The 19,526-nt window shown below is 34.8% G+C and overlaps 1 protein-coding gene across 1 annotated transcript in view; it reads right to left on the bottom strand.

Moving 5' to 3' along the window:
- Positions 1-314: 314 nt before the first annotated feature.
- MEGF9 (multiple EGF like domains 9) overlaps positions 315-19,526 on the bottom strand; it is a 95,135-nt gene continuing 75,923 nt past the window's right edge. The window contains exons 4-6 of the mRNA XM_081266221.1: positions 11,601-11,744; positions 7,087-7,356; positions 315-4,982 (exon numbers count right to left, since the gene is read on the bottom strand). Coding sequence (XP_081122347.1) covers positions 4,531-4,982; positions 7,087-7,356; positions 11,601-11,744 — 866 coding nt within the window. The 3' untranslated portion in view covers positions 315-4,530. The remainder of the gene's footprint in view (positions 4,983-7,086; positions 7,357-11,600; positions 11,745-19,526) is intronic.

Below are 19,526 nucleotides of genomic sequence, written 5' to 3'. Positions count from 1 at the left end.
TTATGATTAACTAATCACCACAAAGAACATGGTTTATGTTCAGATTTCTACTAAAATAGGAAATTCCTCATAGATGTGAAAAAAATCTGTATAAAAATTTCATAGAAATACCAATGGATTTAATAGGGGAAGAAAAGCACAAATACGAGTACATATTAATATGTATTTTCTTCTCAGGTGTTTGTTTATTTTAAGAAAGGGAATCTTCTTCATGTGGTACTTTTCTCCAAGTAGAAAACATTCTTTAAATATTCTTAACCACAGAGACCTATATCAACTTTGACCACACAAAAGAGTAAAACAACAAATCTACAATAGGTACAAATTATATACATTTATTAATAATTTTAAATAACACTCTTGTATAAATTCTTTCATATATTCAAATCATACACAAATTTAGAAATGCATCATGAAGCCTAGTACAGCACATGAGTGAAACATGTTTTTAAAATTTGTGTTAGAATTGTAGTGACATAAATACAAGTTTAATGTTTCAGAAACATTCCCTAATTACTTGGGATGAAATTTAACTTGTTACAGAGTGCTTGTGCCTAGCATTAAAACTTGACTTAAATTCATTTTGCTTTTGGACTAATTTGAATCTGAGGCCCTGGGCTCACATTCTAGGCCTGCTGCTTTAGTTATTGCATATGCATAAGTAACAAGAAGGATTCCCCATTGCTTTGGAAAAAGCATCATTCAACCACTGATGTTTTAATGATTCATAACCTTTATAGTCCATTTGATCCTGTTTGACTTCTTCAGATGAATCAGTGTGTTCTTCCTGCTTTTCCCCTTGGCATAGTGACTGGCTCAGGATTGAAGAGAAATATATGTTAACCTTTCCTGACTCCCAGCACACATCAAACCCATTTTAGCTCCCAAACTCCTTACTCTCAAGATCAAAAGAAACCAAAAGTTCTTTGTGGATGAGGCCAGGAAGACTTTCTTAGCTCTAACTTCTCTGAACACTTTGCAAGAGAGCTTTCATTGAGATGAGGAAATTCAGCTCCTAACCACATAACCCAAAATAGGAGAACCAGTATATACTAATTACAGGTGGTGTTATATTTACCAAAAAGTGTAGGACCAATGATGTAATAACCCAGTTCTAATTAAATCTTCCAAAAATAAGTACTGTTGCTTTAGCTCCTCATTTCCACAATAGCACAAGAAGGGCTAAATATCTTGAAGACAGTCAGCTGACCAAAATCAACTAGGAAGTCAGTGAGTACTTCTCTGATGGTCAATTATCCTGGGAATATTAAAGCTGGAGAGTAGCCATATAATTTGAGGCTGATACAAACCCTGTTCAAAAATCTCTCTCTTCCCATTCCATGTAGCTGATTTGTTCTTATCTCTTAAAATCCAGATCTCACTGGGAAAAGTTAAACACTGGATCCATGGGACCTCAGGATAAATATGAGTTTTTTAAAAATTATCACTTTTTTCCTATAGTTGAAGAAATTCCATTAATAAGAGAGCCCTGGGAGGTAGAGTGGAGGGAGGGGGAAGTAAGGGAGGACGAAGACATACTTAACAATACTACCTAAAGTATCTAACTATCAGAAATGCATAAGGGCTTATTAAAATGAATTAATGAAGATAAAAGTATCACTTAATAGCCTCTGCCATTTCAACGTTGGAATTATCTTGTTGAAATAAAACAGCTCATTCCTAATCCCTAGAATTTTTATTCTTCTAAAGGACTGCTGGGATCCCATTGCTGGATGGCAGAGTTCGCGGGGATGCCTTCAGAGGAAGCAACAGTGTGTAGTGCTTCATTTCTTACCAACTTCCTAGTCTGACTTTAGTGGTAAAACAACTCGTGATTGATTTGTATTTTGGAGCAAAATTATTTCCACAAGCAAAAATGCAGGGTCACTAAATAAAAATATTTAAAACACATATTAAGGCCTTAATATTTTTCCTTTGTGAAAAACTAAGAACATGATCTAAGAGTTGCTAACAAGATAAACATTGTGATTCAATTTTTTGCAATATCTTTTAAGGTCTGTTTCAAGGAATCTATATGTGGCCAGAATCCTAACTGGTTAGTTTTGGTCTTAGATTCCAACAGACACTCTTTCTTTCTTTATTGGATTAACTTCTGTTTAACACATTTATTTTTCACCAGCTTCAATCCTGACTTCTTTTGGCAGGAGGTGGGGTATCAGAGAAAGGCAGGTACGTCACTTTACATAATTCCTTAGAATTTCAGGACACAACCTCTACACTTATGCAGCAACTTCTGAGGAAACCAAGCTTCCCCTCCCTGTTTGAAGGGAGTAGATCACCTAAATGAAGCAGAAATGGCAGTTTTGTTTTCTTATCACTAATGCTGGCTTCAGATAGTAATCTTCCTGTGTTCTTTTCAGAGTCCTTCCTAGATCTATGGCTCTGTATTATACCTGGTAATGACAAAAAATTAGAAACATCCACAATGGGACTCTTCTTCCCAGCCTTCTTATGTGTGTGGCTAGGCAATTTTTGCATCAATGTATAGTTGAAAGAACATGTGCTTCAGAGTTGGAAGTCTTCATTCCAAGCCTAATAATGACACACATTGAGGATCCTTGAATAAGACATTCAGCCCCTCTGTGCCTCAGTCTCCTCATTTAAAAGTGGGTAGAATGATTACTTTCTCAGGGGCTATGGTAGGAACAAAGGGCACACACATGGAAAAGTGCTTTGTAAGCTACAAAGATCAATAGAAATATGAAATAACTTTAATATAATATAATGTCTACTCTTGTGATCAATGGTCAAATATGCAGAATATCCTCAGGTTACCAGAAGCAGATTCTATGCCTACCTATCCTCTAGAACATCATTTCCAAACCCTGAGAACATTGTAGGGGGCTCCTATAAAAGGTAACAAATTCTAGGGTTTTATCTTAGAAAGTTAGTCAAAGGGGTCAACTTAGATTTCCTAGGTCTAAAAAGTCTTCATTTTTTTCTGTCTCATTGTTTGCTGTTCCTCCTGATAAATATCTGTATTTGACTTCTGGTCACCTTTCTTAGCTTGCTTAATCCACAATCTGTCAATATCATAATAAATGAGAGCAACAGTAGTTGGCCTCCAGGAGTTTAAAAAAAATTCAACTACAGAGCTACCCTCTAACCAGACAATATGATTATGGAAGAACTATAGCACTGCAAAGAGAGGGCAAATGAGTGATGGGCTATGTTCAATTATAAGAGTTTTTTTTTGTTTTGTTTTGTTTTGAGGGGAAGATATAAATAGTTCACAGGCATTAAAACAAGGGATCCCAAGTGAGATGATGGCTTTTCTTTTGAAAATCAAATATTTCTATCCTTTGGAAGACTAACTTTTACATTCAGGAAAAAAATATTTCAATGAGAATGTTTTATATTAATCTATGTAAAACATATAGAATGGCTAGTGTCTAATTAGGTGAGTGTTTTGGAAAATGTAGCCTGTGTCCCAGCTTAACAATTATTGACTTCAAAATCTATTGCTTGAATCTATAGTAGGTCAAAGAGCATATAACTCTACTTTTAGGTTGAGAAAGGAAAGAAAGATTAGAAACATTCAACCTCTTATAAATTTCAACAATGTCCAAAGAGGGACTAAAAATGACTAATGCTCACCAGAGGCCCAGCTCTAGCAATATTGCCATCTATTTTACAGTTTTTTAACCAATACCCATATTTTCTTTTTACAGTGCCATTAACTGCTGTACAAATAAATTCTAGATGATAAAATATGACATGAATTTTTTTTACAAATAGATACAAATACAATGTTGACCAGATATGCTACATTAACTATGTACACCTTATTTCTCTAGAGGCAGGAATATTCCTATTTTTAGACAATTTATCATTTACACAGAGCCCCTGAGGAGGACTATCAGCTTCCTGCTCCCCCAATGCTGCCTTCTGTTCTCTACCATTAGAAGCTCATCCTGTGCTTTAATCTCATCATTGAGCGAGAATCCTGGGAGGAAAAAAATCAAGCCCTTCTAAAGATCTTCTTGGGACTTTTCTGCCTTATTCTAGAAACAATCAAGATTGTTTATTGTGATACAGCATAGACACCATCTTTTCCTCAATGATGTCTTTTAGGAGAGTAAAATCAAAATAATCCCTGGCCCTCCTTTAAAAAACAAATATGTTTCAGGAATAGAGATGAAGTCTTCTAGCAGTCATTTCCTCCCTTCCCAACCATCATCCTGTTACTGTTGGCAAGGCGAACACTTCCCCAACAGTCTATTTGGAGGTCAAAGAGGATTTGGGCTGCACTATGGGGTTCAGCCTTTCCATACTCCCATGTGGTTTGGTACAAAAATATACTTTACTTCAGGTCCTTAATGACTGAATGCTTCAGATCTTCATGGCAATACTAAAAGCAATAGATAGGCTAAGCGCATTACAGATTTGTACCTGCAAATTTCAGATGCACTATTTGCCTTTGCTTTCTCAGCAAACTCTACCCAGGCTTTGTCTGGCTCAAGGGCTGATGCTGTTTTAGTAAGCACTGTAGTTTAACAATCCAGCTCCTTAGGCTTTGTAGTTATGCATGGGTGTCGTCAGGGTCAGCTGCCCATTGGGAGCCACTTCATTGCCATCATCTTCCAACAGTCCCGACACATCTGCATTGGGAATGCTGTCATGGTAGCTGCTAAAACTGATATTATCTTCTTTCAGCTCGATGGTCCAAAAAGGGGCATTGAGTTTCCGGTTTTGGTACTCACGGTACATATATACGGCCCCGACAAATCCCATTAGTAGCACCACCACAATGATGATGACTGTCAAAATGATGATGTTAAATTGGGTCCATGATACATCAGCTAAAGCTGAAGTGCTATTTTCAGAAGAGCTTACTGAAAAGATAGTCTGCAGGGTTGTGGGGGTAAATGTACTATTTATAACAGGGGTGGGCACTGATGTGGTCAAAGAGGCATTGGAAACCAAAATGGTAGAACCTTCAGGTGTTGGAACAATAACTTCTGAAAATAAAAAACAGAGAATGAAATGTAAAAGACAAAATTATCTAGTTTCAAGAAACAATAAAAGAAATACACATGGGAGTGGAAGTGGATGTGGGATGTTGACATGGTACTTTGCTTTAAGATAATGCAAGTTAAAAATAATTTTTAAAGAAATACAGTGATAAGAATCAGAGTCTGGGAAGCTAACTTGTTACATTCCTGGCTATTCTCTAATATGTGTAATATCTCTATTAAAATCTTTGAGAAAATTCCAATGTTGGAGTTTTCTTTTCTTTTTTTTTAGTATTTATTTTTTAGAAGTAGTTGGACACAATACTTTAATTTTGTTTATTTATTTTTATGTGGTGCTGAGGATCGAACCCGGGGCCTCGAATGTGCTAGACAAGAGATTTACCTCTGAGCCACAATCCCAGCCCCAATGTTGGAGTTTTCTATCCTTCTTCACTTATGGATAGAATCCTATAAGTTCCTGTAAAGGCAGTAAAGGTGCCACTACTGAGTTCTAAATCACATGGTTAAAAGTGACAGAGATAGATGGCAATCATTTGACTTATAAGCCCAACATGTCTGATGGCATTTCATGAGGAAGGTAAAATTTCCTGAAACAAATATTTCCTTTAAATACACAAACACAATTTAAGTGCTCAAATTTGATGTCCTCCAACAGAAAAAACAAGCTTCCTTTAATTCCAGGTGTGGTAATTCTTCCTTTGTGTAGCTTATAGCTATTTTATAATTAAGGTACTAGACTTTGTACTAGTGCAGCATAGCTTAGTGGAAGGATCCAAGGCTTTGGACTCAAACAAAATTATGTTGCTATAGAAAAGTCAATTTTGTTTCTTTTCTTTTTCTTTCTTTCTTTCTTTTATTTTTTTGAGATGCTGGGATTGAACCCAGGACCTCATACCTGCTAGGCAAGCCAGCATTCTACCCTTGAGCTACAACCCCAGCCTGATAGGATAATCTTTTTTAAAACCTTGGTTTCTCACCTGTTAAAACGAGAGTAATAATGTCACTTTACAGAATTCTTGGGCAGAATCAAATGAGATAATGCCCTATACAGCACTATCACAGTTAATGCTTACAGTACTTGGCACATAGATACTTACTAAAATTATTATTGTTGGTGTTATTATTATTCATTACCATAAGTCAGCCAGATAAATTTACCTGAAAAGGGGCAAAGTTTATATTACTTAATAACTTAAAATAAAAACACAAAAAACCCAAAAAAACTCCTATCCACTAATTAGGTATTCCTTGGTATGCATAAGGTATGAACAAGGTCTGCCTCCCAAATGGAAAAGAGAATTGAGTGATAAGGTCTCCAGTGATAGGGTTCTATCTGAGTCCTTCAGCCTTGATCACAAAAGTATAAGGATATCAAGAAAATGGCAGAAAATTTGCACCTGCCACAGACCAAGTGCGTGTCAACCTAGTATTCAGCATCTGTTAGAGTAGTATATTGGATTGTAGATCATGGTCTAATCGCTCAGTGTCCTAATAATCTCCAAATATCCCTAGCTCATCATGAATTTATAATCATTAATTGTTTCTAAATCTTTACTGAAATTCCCTATAAGAAATATTCTGCCATGTGAATAACTTAAAAAAAACCCTAAAGGAATATTAATACTATTTCTCCCATCACACATGGAATAACTTAAGCCCAAAATTTGGACAGATGTTGAAATAAACTCTATTCTCAGCTGGAATTTCTAGCCAGATGATAGGACTCTACTTGAAAAGATCTTTGATGATTGCTGAAAGTGATGAGAATAAAGGAAGGAAAGGATAAAAGGAATGATAGGACTTTAAAATTATTAACATGAAAATAAAAGTAGATGAAGGGAAAACGTGAGAACACTTGGTCTCACTGTCGCAATGACTTTGTCTTGGTTCTCAAATTTCTGGAGTTGACTTTGGAACATCAGGAGAGAAGCAGGAAGGGAAGGAAACCTCTGTAGGCAAATATCTATCAAATTCTATTTTCAAAAATTCCTCTGGTGAGATTGGACGGTTTTAAAGCTAAAGGTAGCGGTTTTGAAATTTTCAGTGCTAGGCTTAGATATTAAAAATATAATCTTAGGTGAAGTTTTACCTTTCTTGATGCAATTTCTCTCGAGGTCTCGAACATAACCTTCTAGGCAGTTCTCACACCAAAACCCAGTGGTGTTGTGGAGGCAGTTGATGCATTCACCACTCTCGGGCTTGCAAATCTTTGGACTTTTATCTGGATCCACATGACCATGACACTGGCATGGTGTACAAATGCTGTCAGAATTGTAATAGCCATTTTCACATGTATTGCAGTTCGGGCCTGTATAACCATCTTTACACTGGACACATTTAGGTCCCAATTCATTCGATTCTAAAAGAGAACATCAAATTAATTTAATAAAATCTCAAGCTATAATTAAAAATACAAAATAACTTTTAGTCCTCAAATATATTTATAAAACCCTCCTTACTATTTCTTTTTAACATTAAGAGATATGCGGAATCAACTTAACAATCTAATTTATTTACTAGTTTTCCAGCTTAACATAGAAAAGATGGGACTCTCCTGAGAACCTATTCAGGTAGAATGAGAAGGTGAAAGAAAAATCCTTAAGTTGGGAGTCCAAATAATTGTGATGGTAGCTGTTCTGAAAAATGCCCAATTTTTTTTATTCCTTCTCTTTTTAGACATGAAAAATTGGAGAAATTACTGCTTTAATGAAATTTCCTCCATCTCTTCCCTACTTAAATTCTGGTATATTCCCATACCTCTATTTTTGGTCTTTTTCACTTGTCACCATGTTCATTCTCCCAGGTGAGCGCAACCACTCACACGAATGACAATTCCAAAATGTGTATTTATAGTCCATTTCTCTGTCTAAAATTCCAAACAATATACTAACTTGTATGGCTGGATCCACAAACATTTCAAACTTAATATAAATTATTGTCCTTGACATCTTCCCTTCCTAAGTCCTATATTCTTCCAATGTTCAGTGAATGGTACCAACTTACATCATCTTTCCTCAGTCTTCCTCCCCAACTCCTACAAGCAGTTATTAATTCACATCAATCATGCCTCATTAAAATCCATCCAATCTACTTATATCTCTCGCCATATCCACTAAGGGATCTTAGTTTAGGCCTTCATCGTTTCTCACCTAGATTACTGCCACTACTTACTAAGGGGGTCTCTTTTAACGATGGGACACTTTATATTCTCTATGATCTTCCCCATAATACTGCATTGCATTTGTTTGTATGTTTCTCCACTAGAAACAGTGAGTTCTGAAAGCATGAAACTATCTGAATTGGCTGTCCTACCCTTAGTCCATAGTGTGAGTACAATATATGTTCTGGAACACATATATGCAGGTCAAATTGGACTGGTCAGGTCCCTATTCAGCTTTTTTCTTTGATTTCCCACTCAACTCTACATAAATACATTTCTAGATGTCCCAATCCTCATTCTTCAAGGCCCAGTTCAAATGTTACCTGCTTCATGAAGATTTTTCTATAGTCCCAGTAGGAAGTTATCCTCTCCCCTCTAAACTCTTATTAAATCTAGTTTGTACATCTGACTACTCTCTGTCTGAGTTACGGCTATGTCCCTTTATATTCACTCCACATGTATTATTAACATTAACCAAACATTATGAATGAAGATAAAATGGTTAAAAATATAGACATGATTTCTGTCTTTATGGACAGAAATCCTCTGTACCTGGAAAAGGCACAGAGGATTTCAAGCATATTGCTTTTATAAGGCACCATCTTTCAAAAGAAAGTAAATTTAGTCAGCTATTCAACAATCATTTATAAAGCAACTATCATAAGTGAAGTTCTGTGTCCAAAAGGAAAGTTACTCTATATGAGCCAAGGACCAATATAACTTAAATTCTTATTTATAATTCCTATAAAGTTCTAAAATCTTAAATTCTTGATACCTGTAACACATCAATATGCTTTTAAAAATAAGAAAACCACCGTAGAATTCTGATACGATTGATGCAGGTTTAGGTGCTAATACATAATATTTTCATATTTCTAACTCTATAACAGTCCTAATTTATCCTAAATGGTTACTATATACTTACACAAACAATGATAATTAATAAGGTATGTTACCTAAATGTATAACCTTTTATAAAAAATTTCCTAATATTCATTCCCATGTTCAATGGAATACCCTTCCTCTTGTGTCCCATTATATTCCATAAATACATTTGCTACTTTTCATGCTATATCTATGTGCCTTCATCTCTACTAGACTGCCAAATCTTTTATAACAAGGACCATATTTCACTTTTTAGATCTTGGTATCCCTTGTCTAATATGATGACAAGCATGTACCAGGTGCTCAATTACTATTTTTGGAATCAGTGAAAGTATCTATAAGACCTTTCTATGAGGAGTAAATGTGCCAGTTCCCATTACCAGGTATGGCAGCTAATTTTCAAAATGGCACCTAATGCTCCTTGCCTACAATTCACACTCTTGTGTAGTACCCTCCCACACTTGATAGGATAGACATATGAAACCAATCTCTGTTTCAGAGACTAAATTACAAAATGCATTGCAGCTTCCATCTTGTTCTCTTGGATCATTCACTCTTAGGGAAAGCCAGCTGTCCTGCTGTAAAAACATTTAAGTAACTCTATAAAGAGGTCCACATGGTGAATAATAGGAGACTTTTGCCTCTGGCAAGCTACATGAGTAAGCCAACTTAAAAGCAGATACTACAGTCCCAGTTAAGCTTTCAGATCACTGACTACAGCCCTGGATAACATCTTGATTATAACCGCATGAGAAATCTCAGGCCAACACAAACAATGACAGAAAAAGTTAAATAAATTGGATTTTCTTGAAATTAAAAATTTTTGTGCTAAAAAGAATATCATCAAGAAAGCAAAAAAATAAATCATAGGATAAAGTAAAATATCTACAAATCTTTAAAAAATTTTTTTTAGTTGTAGATGGACACAATACCTTTATTTTATTTATTTGTTTTATGTGGTGCTGAGAATCAAACCCAGTGCTTCACATGTGCTAGGTAAGCGCAATACCACCGAGCAAACCCAGCCCTCATACATCTTTCTTGTTTAACTTTTTTTTTTCAGTGCTTATGTTTAAGCCCAGGGCCTTGGAATGCTAGGCAAGTGGTCTCCCCCATGCTGTCCTCAGCTCCTATAAACCGTATCTCATAAGGGACTTGTATCTAAAACTCTTTTAACTCAATAATAAAAAGATAAACAATCCAATTTCAACATGAACAAAAGATAAATAGATATTTCTCTAAGGAAAATATGCAAATGGTCAGTAGGCACACAGTTATAAGAAAAGTGCAAATTAAAGCCACAATACAATAACGTTTCCCATCCACTAGGATGGCTATAATTATAAAAAGACAATATTAAGTTTCGGTGACGGTGTGGAGAACTTAGAACTCTCATAGAGTATTGGGGAAAATGAGAATGTAAAATGGTGTACTCACTTTGGAAAATAATCTGACAATTCCTCACAGAGTTAAACAAAGTTAAGCTACTATATGATTCAGCAATTCCACTCCTGGTTATATACCGAAGAGAAATGGAGACACTTGTACACACAAAAACAAATGTTCACAACAGTATTATTTGTAATGGACAGAAAACAGAAACAACCCACATGTACATCAACTGATGAATGGATAAGCATGATGTGTATATCCATAGAAGGGCATAATATTTGTCAAACAAAAGGAGTGAAGTGCCAGTATATGTTGCAACATGAATGAACTTTGAAAATACCCCATGTAAAAGAAGCCAAATACAAAAGGCCGCATATTGTAGATTCCATTTATATAAAACGTTCAGAACCGGCAAATCCACAAAGAAGGAAAATAGGTTAGTGGTTGCCTAAGGCTAGAGGAAATGAGAATGATTGCTAATGGTTATAGAATTGTTTGTTTTATTTTTTGAGATTTTTGATGGGAAGAGGTGATGACAGTGTTCCAAAACTCACTGTGATGATGGTTGCACAACATTGTGAATATACATTAAAAAACATTTAACTTTACATGTTGAATAAATTGTATGGAATGCAAATTATATCTCAATAAAGCTGAAATTTTAAAAGAAAGGCTGGGGAAGAAAAAAGGAAGGAAAAACTAACCAGGATTGTCTAGCTAAGCTGCTCTCAACCTCATAACAGAAAATATGGGAAATAATGAATATTTATTGTTTTAAAGCACTAAATCTTAGGGTAATTGGTTATAAAGCAATTGATAATTAATACACCAGGAATATATGGCATTAACTGTATTTGCAAATAACTGTATAAACATAATCAGCCCACATTATTAAGCACCTTGGAAGAACTAATTAGTAATTGCACCTTCAAATAGGTGAGCAAAAGTTGCTCAGTTCCTGTATTAACTAATTGTGATGGTTTGTAGATATTTTAAGTATCATTTCACATATATATTTGAGTTAGATTGTAAATTCCTAAAAAGGAAAATTTTGCTGCTTTTATAACTTCCTTCCACCTATATATCCAGAACTTGATTCATCGATGCAATTAATAATTATTAATAAAGAATTTGGGGGAGGATTTTTCTCTGAAATGAAGACTTACTTATAGTGCAAATGCCTGTAGATGTCACTGCTGAACAAGGACACTGAAGACATTCTTTAGTGGCATCAGGACTCTGATAAAATCCTTCTTTGCATTCTTCACAGTGAACCCCTTTGCTGTTTTCCTGGCAGTTTAAACAAGCACCTAAAAGAAACAAATTATTTTTAAGAGTTAAAGATTTACACTGAAAACATAACAACTTTCAAAAACCATGCCTGCAACAAAAAGACTAAGAATTAACCATGTTATTTCTGTTCTAGCCATGTCTATAAGTTCAGTTTCCCCCAGAGGGAAAGAATGGGTACATGATTAGAGTCACAATATTCCCGTTGGTCAAATGAATGCATACTAAAAGGAGGCCAGCTATGTGCAAAGAAAAATAAAAACAATCTAAATATCAATTAACAGATAAAACTGTGGCATTTTCATAGTTTGGATACTATAAATAAGTGAACTACACCTAAATGCATGAACATGTAAATATCTTAAAAACAATACTGATTTTAAAAGGAAATTGTAGAATAATACATACAGAAGGAGAATATTTATTTTAAAAAATTTGTTAAACCACACTAAGCAATAACTAAGCAAAAGGCTACATAATACTGCTAAGCCAGATTGATACATACAACATATGTGGTAAAAATTTAAAAGGTATACAGAAAGAGGTAAAGAGAATGCAGAATTTTATGCTGTGCTTGTTTCTGCCAAGGGAGAGAGAAAAATGGGAAAAAGGAGCAAAACAAAGAAGACCTCAACTTTATTTGAAATCTCCTATTTTGAATATATAATCATATATACATATATGTGTAAATATGAAACAAAATACTAAAATGCTAATATTTATGAATTTTCGATATGGGAACATTGGTGTTTGTCATATTATTTTTCATAGGTTTTTATTTATATTTAATTGTTTGGCAGTGCTGGGGATTGAAACCAGGGACTCACACATGTTAGGCAAATGCTCCATAGATGAGTGAAGTTTTATAATACTGCTCCTTTCGTACTCTATTAGTAAGGTTGCTGTACAGACACTAAAGCAACATAGCATCTGAAAATAGGGATGAGAAAGTGCAGTATAACACACATTCCCTCCTTTCAGGCCACATATATTCAAAAGAACACTTAGAACTACTACCTCAGAAATAAGTTAGTAGATTTTACAAAGAAATCTAGGAAGATGATGGCATTTTACAAGATGAGCTAAAACAGTTCAATACTAATACTGTTCATAGTCTGATTTGTTTTCTTTTTCTTATTAGTGAAATATTTATTTTAAAAAGATAAGAGAATGAAGCTATGAAATAAAATGGCCTAATCACTGGAACAATATTTGAAAAGCCCCCAAAATGTTATTAGTATGCATGTCAAATCTCAATTCTTAGGTGATTACAGAAGTCCCCCTAACTTCACCAACTTACTGGGAAAGAAATCTGTGATTTAAGTTGAACCTTGATGTAAATATTATCACTTTAAATCATATAATTTTTAAAGACCCATTAGTGTTAATGATATTTTTCACATATAGAATGAAACAGCGTATAACTAATAAAGCAATAAGCACCGTAAGTATTAGTTTCCTTCCAGGCCTTTTTATGTCCTGATCCCTCTTTAGTCTTATACGTTGTGACAATTAAAAAAAAATTAAAAAATACATTCTAGGAGAGTGTGGATTTGACTGTATAAAATGAAAGAATCTGAAATGTCAAAGTGTTGTACAGATTACAAAAGCCAAAACTTGCATTTTATGCAAAATCTGTCTACCTGATCTCCTTCTATTAAATATGTTCAATGAAAAGAAATTCTAAGAGAAAAAATCTTGACAAAGTGCTAAACTTTAAACTTTAATATAATATAAAAATACCTCAAAAGAGTTAAACAGTTCTGTAACAAAATTTGGACATTTGGGGTAAAATATAATTCAATAATAAGCTCTTTTTGTGTGAAAGAAAAGGCCATGTTGCTATTCTTATTTTATATGTATATATGTTTAATACTTTGTTCCTACAAAGCTACTGAGCCCACATGCTTATTATTTTGGTGCTTTCTACCATTCTAGATAAGACCACAAGTCTTTGAAACTGTTGCAATATAATTTCACTATCTTAAGTCATTTACTTAATTTACTTTTACTTTAAATTTTTTTTCCAGAAGAACTTAGTTTTTTAATGCCATACCCTGTAATAAGAAGTCAGTAAAAAACAAAATAAAAGCCAACAAACAAACAAAAAAACCCAAAAGCCCTAAACAATAAGTATGCTATCTTAAAAGTAAAATGAAAGCAAATGTTAAGAGTAAAAATCATCAATTCTTAAATATCCTTCACATTTTTCTTGTTTTAAAGAAAGACACCATGCACCTGGAGTACAGATATGGAAAAAGAAAATTATTAAAGACAGACCAGACATAATTACGCTGGAACATTTATAACAGTTATGAGGGACAACTGTCCTTTCAGTGGTTTTTCTGTCTCTGATTTTCAAATTGTCTCAAATACATGTGTCGTTTTTGTTTTTATTATCTTAATTTTTTTTCTCATTAGAAAAATTAATATGTCACAAATATATCACATATAAATAAGTAAATGTTGCAAGAACTCAAAAACATGTAGAAACCTGAAGGTGATTAATTTTTATAAAACAAAAATCATAACCTTTAAAATACACATGTAATAGAAACTAATAATGCAAATTTGCTTTTATGATTTGAACATAAAGTTGTAGATTAAAAAATAATAGCTCTGTTAGCACAAAAAGATGGGGACAAATGCAAACCTCACAAATTAGCTCAGCACTTTATTCAGGAACAAACACAGGAGCAGGGGATGCAGGGACGAAATGACACTATGGTGGGACCCACTTTCCTGGTGAAAAATGAGCCCCTGAATAAAGAAAGGGCCTGGGCTTATATAGGTTATTCTGAGAGATGGTCTAGTGAGATTATCAATTTACTTTGGGCACCCAGGAATTTGGAGTTTGTTCTATGAATCAGTGAAGGGGTCAGTTTTAGTGCTTAGGAATTTGGGGTCTGTTTTATGGGACAAAATGGGAGGGAGTCTAGTGTTAGTGGTCAGTTTCTGGGATATATCGTATTGGACCTAATGGAGGGCCTGGGGTCAGTGGTTGGTATCTGGAAAGGATTTGTTTATATAAGGATTAATGCTTCAGCCTCTTCCCAGAGACTGCCTTTCCATGTTTGATGAACACCTCTTCCTCAAGGTTTGTTTTATCACTAGGAAAGAATATATTGGGAAAGGATCAATGCTTTCAATGTATGGCTTTCTTTCTCACTCCCTTTTCCCAAGTCTCACTATTTTGGGGGTTTGTCATTTTCCATACCTAATAAGCTCCTTTTCTACCTCCATTGTAGTGTATATATATATTGTTTTAAAGAAAGACACCATACACCTGGAGTACAGATATGGAAAAAGAAAATTATTAAAGACAGACCAGACATCATTACACTGGAACATTTATAACAGTTATGAAGGGCAACTGTTTTGTTGTTGTTGGGCACAATACCTTTATTTTTATTTATTTATTTTTATGTGGTGCTGAGGATCGAACCCAGCGCCTTTGCAGGAGCTAGGCAAGCACTCTCTACTGCTAAGCCACAACCCCAGCCCCTCCACTGTAGCTTTTTAAAATAGCTTACAACTCCTCCAAGAGACAATGTAGCATAAGAAATATGAAATTTAAGGTAGATCTGAGTTCTACTCCCATCTGACCCTCTCACCAGCTATGTGATCTGAAACAAACAGCTTCTCTGAGTTTCACTCTTCTAATCTGTAAAATGGGATAACTCTTTGGCTAATGATTTAATGTAATCTTAATAATTCAAAGGTGAAAGACTATTCCATAGTATATAATGTTTTCTTTTTACATCTCACTTTCCTCATCTATTAATTAAGAAAGCTGAACTAGATGTGATCTAAGTTTCCTTTAAATCTAAATGTTGAAGATATTTCTTTTATGATAAATGACATAAAAATATGCTGAAGTTTAATGTTGTTCATTTTGCTCCACATTGAACCCACCCCTGTATGTAATGATACTGCCTTAAAATGCACATTTTCTTTGCTGAAAGATGGTCAAAGTTTGGTTGAAGAAGAAAGGGAGGGGGAGGGCCAAGAGGAGGAAAGAAGGGGAAGAAGGAAGAGGAGGATGAGGAGGAATCAGAGATGGAAGAAGAAAAGGGGGAGGAGGAGGAAAATAAGAATGAGGAATAATAATGAATGTTTCCTAAAGTGATTTCACATTCCTTGGCTAAGCATCTCAAAAATTTGGTAGGGGTAACCAAGAAAATAATTGGTCAAAGAAAGGAATGTAGGGCTCTTTTCCAACTAAATTTAAAGACAAAACTTTGAAAACATAAATTGTCACCTGTAAAAAGCCTTTTCCTTATTTCTTTTTTTTATTTTACTATTTCATAGTTTATACATAAGCCTGTCAGAAATTCAGCAATGTATTTTGTTATGGCAAGAAATGTCTGATCCTCTCTATAGGACAGAAGGCAAACTTAAACCTGTCAAACCGAAAGAAGGCCAGAATGGCCTAATAAGTAAGAGAGTAACAGGAGATAAGGTTAGAAAGAGGATAAGGCTAAAAAATTATATTTTAAATCAAGTAGACCATGGAAAGAAGTTTGAATTTTATTCCAAGAGGGATGGCCATTAGAAGGCTTAAGCATGGGAATGTTATGATCTTACTTTACATTTTAAAAAGATCATTCTAATTGTTACATAGAGACTGGGTCATGGGCAATTAAGGGGGGGGCAGAGAAACAGGAGGCAGAAAGGCTAGATATGAGAATGTCAATGTAGTTCAAAGATGATAGTGGCTTGGACAAGAGTGACAGAACAAAGGTCATGAACAGCAGAAGGACTTAGTGTATTCTGATGCTGACAAAACTCACTGATAGAATGGATTTTTGCAGTAAAAAAGACAGTAATCAAATATGACTCCTAGGTTTTGGAACTTAGCAATGGAGTAAATGACACCAGTTACTAAGATGCAGATCAGGCTTAGATTTCAGGGCAATTGAAACAGTTATTTTAGATGTGTTAGGTTTATAATACCAATTAAAGCATTCAAGTGAAGTGGTCTGTTGGATATTTGAGTGTGGGTATCAAGGGAGAAACATAAATCTATATATAAGAATTATATATCTAATTTAAATTAAATCCAGGGAACTGAATGAGATCAGTAGGGAGAAAGTATAAATGGAGAAGGACAAATTTGTCAAGCTCTGAAGCATTATAGTGCTTAGAGAAGATCTAGCAAAGCTGATCGGAAAGGAAAAGCTAGTTACATCAGGAGAAAACCAGGAAAAGTATGATAGCCTGAAGTGAAGAACATCATGGAAGAGAAAGAGACAGTTGGCTCGGTGAAGCTGCCCAGATCATTATTCACATGGGACGCTATTCTGAATACATGGAGGCACTTTAAAAGAAGTGTACTATGTAAACACAAAGTTCTAGGTTAAAAAATTACATAGACCCTCTCCCACTTCCATTTAAGGAAAATATGACCAATAAAGAAAAATCAGAAAAACACAGGAGTGGAAAAACAACCAACCAAAGAAATCTCTCATTCAGGTTTTAATTATTTTCTTTGAAATCTTTCTTTGTTTATAGAGATTTGTGGTTTGTTATTTAAATAGTCTAATTATATAGTACATGTCGTTTTTTTTAAAATATTTTTTCAGTTTTCGGCGTACACAACATCTTTATTTATATGTGGTGCTGAGGATCGAACCTGGGCCGCACGCATGCCAGGCGAGCCCGCTGCTGCTTGAGCCACATCCCCAGCCCCATACATGTCGTTTTATAACCTGCTTCTTTTACTTTCTCATGTTGCTACATATTATTCTTGACAATATTTTTTGGGGGGTACCGGGGGTTCAACTTAGGGGCATTTGACCACTGAGACACATCCCCAAGTCTATTTTGTACTTTATTTAGAGACAGGTCTCACTGAGTTGCTTAGAGCTTTTTTTTTTTTTTTTTTTTTTTTTGCCAAGGCTGGCTTTGAACTCATGATCCTCTTGTCTCAGCCCCCCAAGCTGCTGGGATTACAGGCATGAGCCATAGCACCCAGATTCTTGGCAATATTTTATTTTATTTTTAAAGAGAGAGTGAGAGAGGAGAGAGAGAGAGAGAGAGAGAGAGAGAGAGAGAGAGAGAGAGAGAGAGAGAATTTTTTTTAAATATTTATTTTTTAGTTCTCGGCGGACACAACATCTTTGTTGGTATGTGGTGCTGAGGATCGAACCCGGGCCGCACGCATGCCAGGTGAGCGCGCTACCGCTTGAGCCACATCCCCAGCCCTCTTGACAATATTTTAATCATAACATAACAACAGTCACTGTTTACTGATTGCTTATGATAAACCTGGCATTCTATTAGGGCTGTACAAATGTATTGCATTTCATCTTCACAACAACCTATCAGGAAGATAATTCTCAAAATAGATTCCTGGAAGCAAAATTACTAGATCAAAGAAGTATTTTTTAAGATTTCTGATATCTACGTCAAATTGCTACCCATAATGTTCCCAATACATTTTACCACGAAAAGCACTTGGATAGTCACTTCAATCTGAAGTTGTAAGGGTGGAGTAGGATTAAGGACTGTGAAACATAGTAAATGGCCACCAGAGGGCAGCTGTATCACAGTGCTGTTTTTTCAACAAATCCAATTTGAGGTAAAAAGAAAGACTCATTTTATACAAAGCTTGCAGTTTTAGATCAAGTATTTGCACTCTTTCATGTTGGATTCCTCTTTCATTATATTTCCAAAAAGGGAAACCATTTATTTCTCTCATTATGAACTGCTTTTAGAAATCAACCATGAAAAGGATTTCTTTTGCCTTCAATTATTTTCAGAGCAAGCACAGGTTGGCATTTACTTAACAGTAAAGAAAGCTGCTTCATTGCTGCAAGGACAAATAAAAGCGAGAACCAGCAATGTACACTGCTTTCTGATATTATCAAATATCTATGGAGCAAGCAAAATTGATGAAGCACTCCTATTGTTACCCACTATTGAATCTCATCTCTTCCTGTGTAGGTTTTGCTACTTATTTGTTCACTTATTCAACAAACATTCAGTGAGTACTTAACTATGTCAAGACCCATGCTAGAGATTGCATGTAGAATGTGGAACAAAACTGATATTGTTCTTGCCCTCTTGGAATTTAAGAATTCAGTGAGCCATATGCAACTCACAACCACAAATAACAAATATATAATAAAAAATTGTGATAAGTGCTAAGAAAATAAAGAATAAGTATATATGAGAATATACAATAGGGAAGTTTTCATTTAGCAGAGAGCATCAGGAATTGCCTTCTAATAAAGTGACCTTTCATTGAAGACCTGAAGGAGGATTATGACTTAATAAGGAAGGGGGGCCCAGGTAGAGGCAGGTCAGAACAATCATTCTAGTCAGAGGAAAGATCATGTATAAGAACCCTGGGACAAGGGAATACAGATTGTTTTAGAAATAAAAGCCAGTGTGCCTGCATCACAGAGAAAAGAAAAAGAATAGCACAAGACATTACTGGCAAGTAGACTGGGAACATCATATAAAAAGAAAAAAAAATATAGCACAATTTCTTCTAAATCAATTTCCTTACATATGCTTCACTAGAGAGTACAGGATTAGAATTAAGAATGAGCTTTCAAAACAGCTTTTTCCAGGGTATTTTCAATTTCAAACATTTTGCTACTCTGTTCTCATCAAAATAATTGTAGTACTTGTCAGATTAGTGTGCTCTGATTTTTTGGTTGGTAGTAAAAATATTTTTAAGGAAGTGCTTCTAATCCTTACATCTAGGAAAATTGAAAATCAGAAGTTAATTGTCTTTAGTTTTTAACAGTGACTAAGTTTGCCAAATCTGGTTTTCTTTGTTTTTATACTGT

Source organism: Spermophilus citellus, assembly GCF_964194105.1.
Source record: "Spermophilus citellus genome assembly, chromosome: 2".
Taxonomy (NCBI): domain Eukaryota; kingdom Metazoa; phylum Chordata; class Mammalia; order Rodentia; family Sciuridae; genus Spermophilus; species Spermophilus citellus.
The sequence above is the reverse complement of the archived record's forward strand: the minus strand, read 5'-3'. Positions and strand labels throughout refer to the sequence as shown.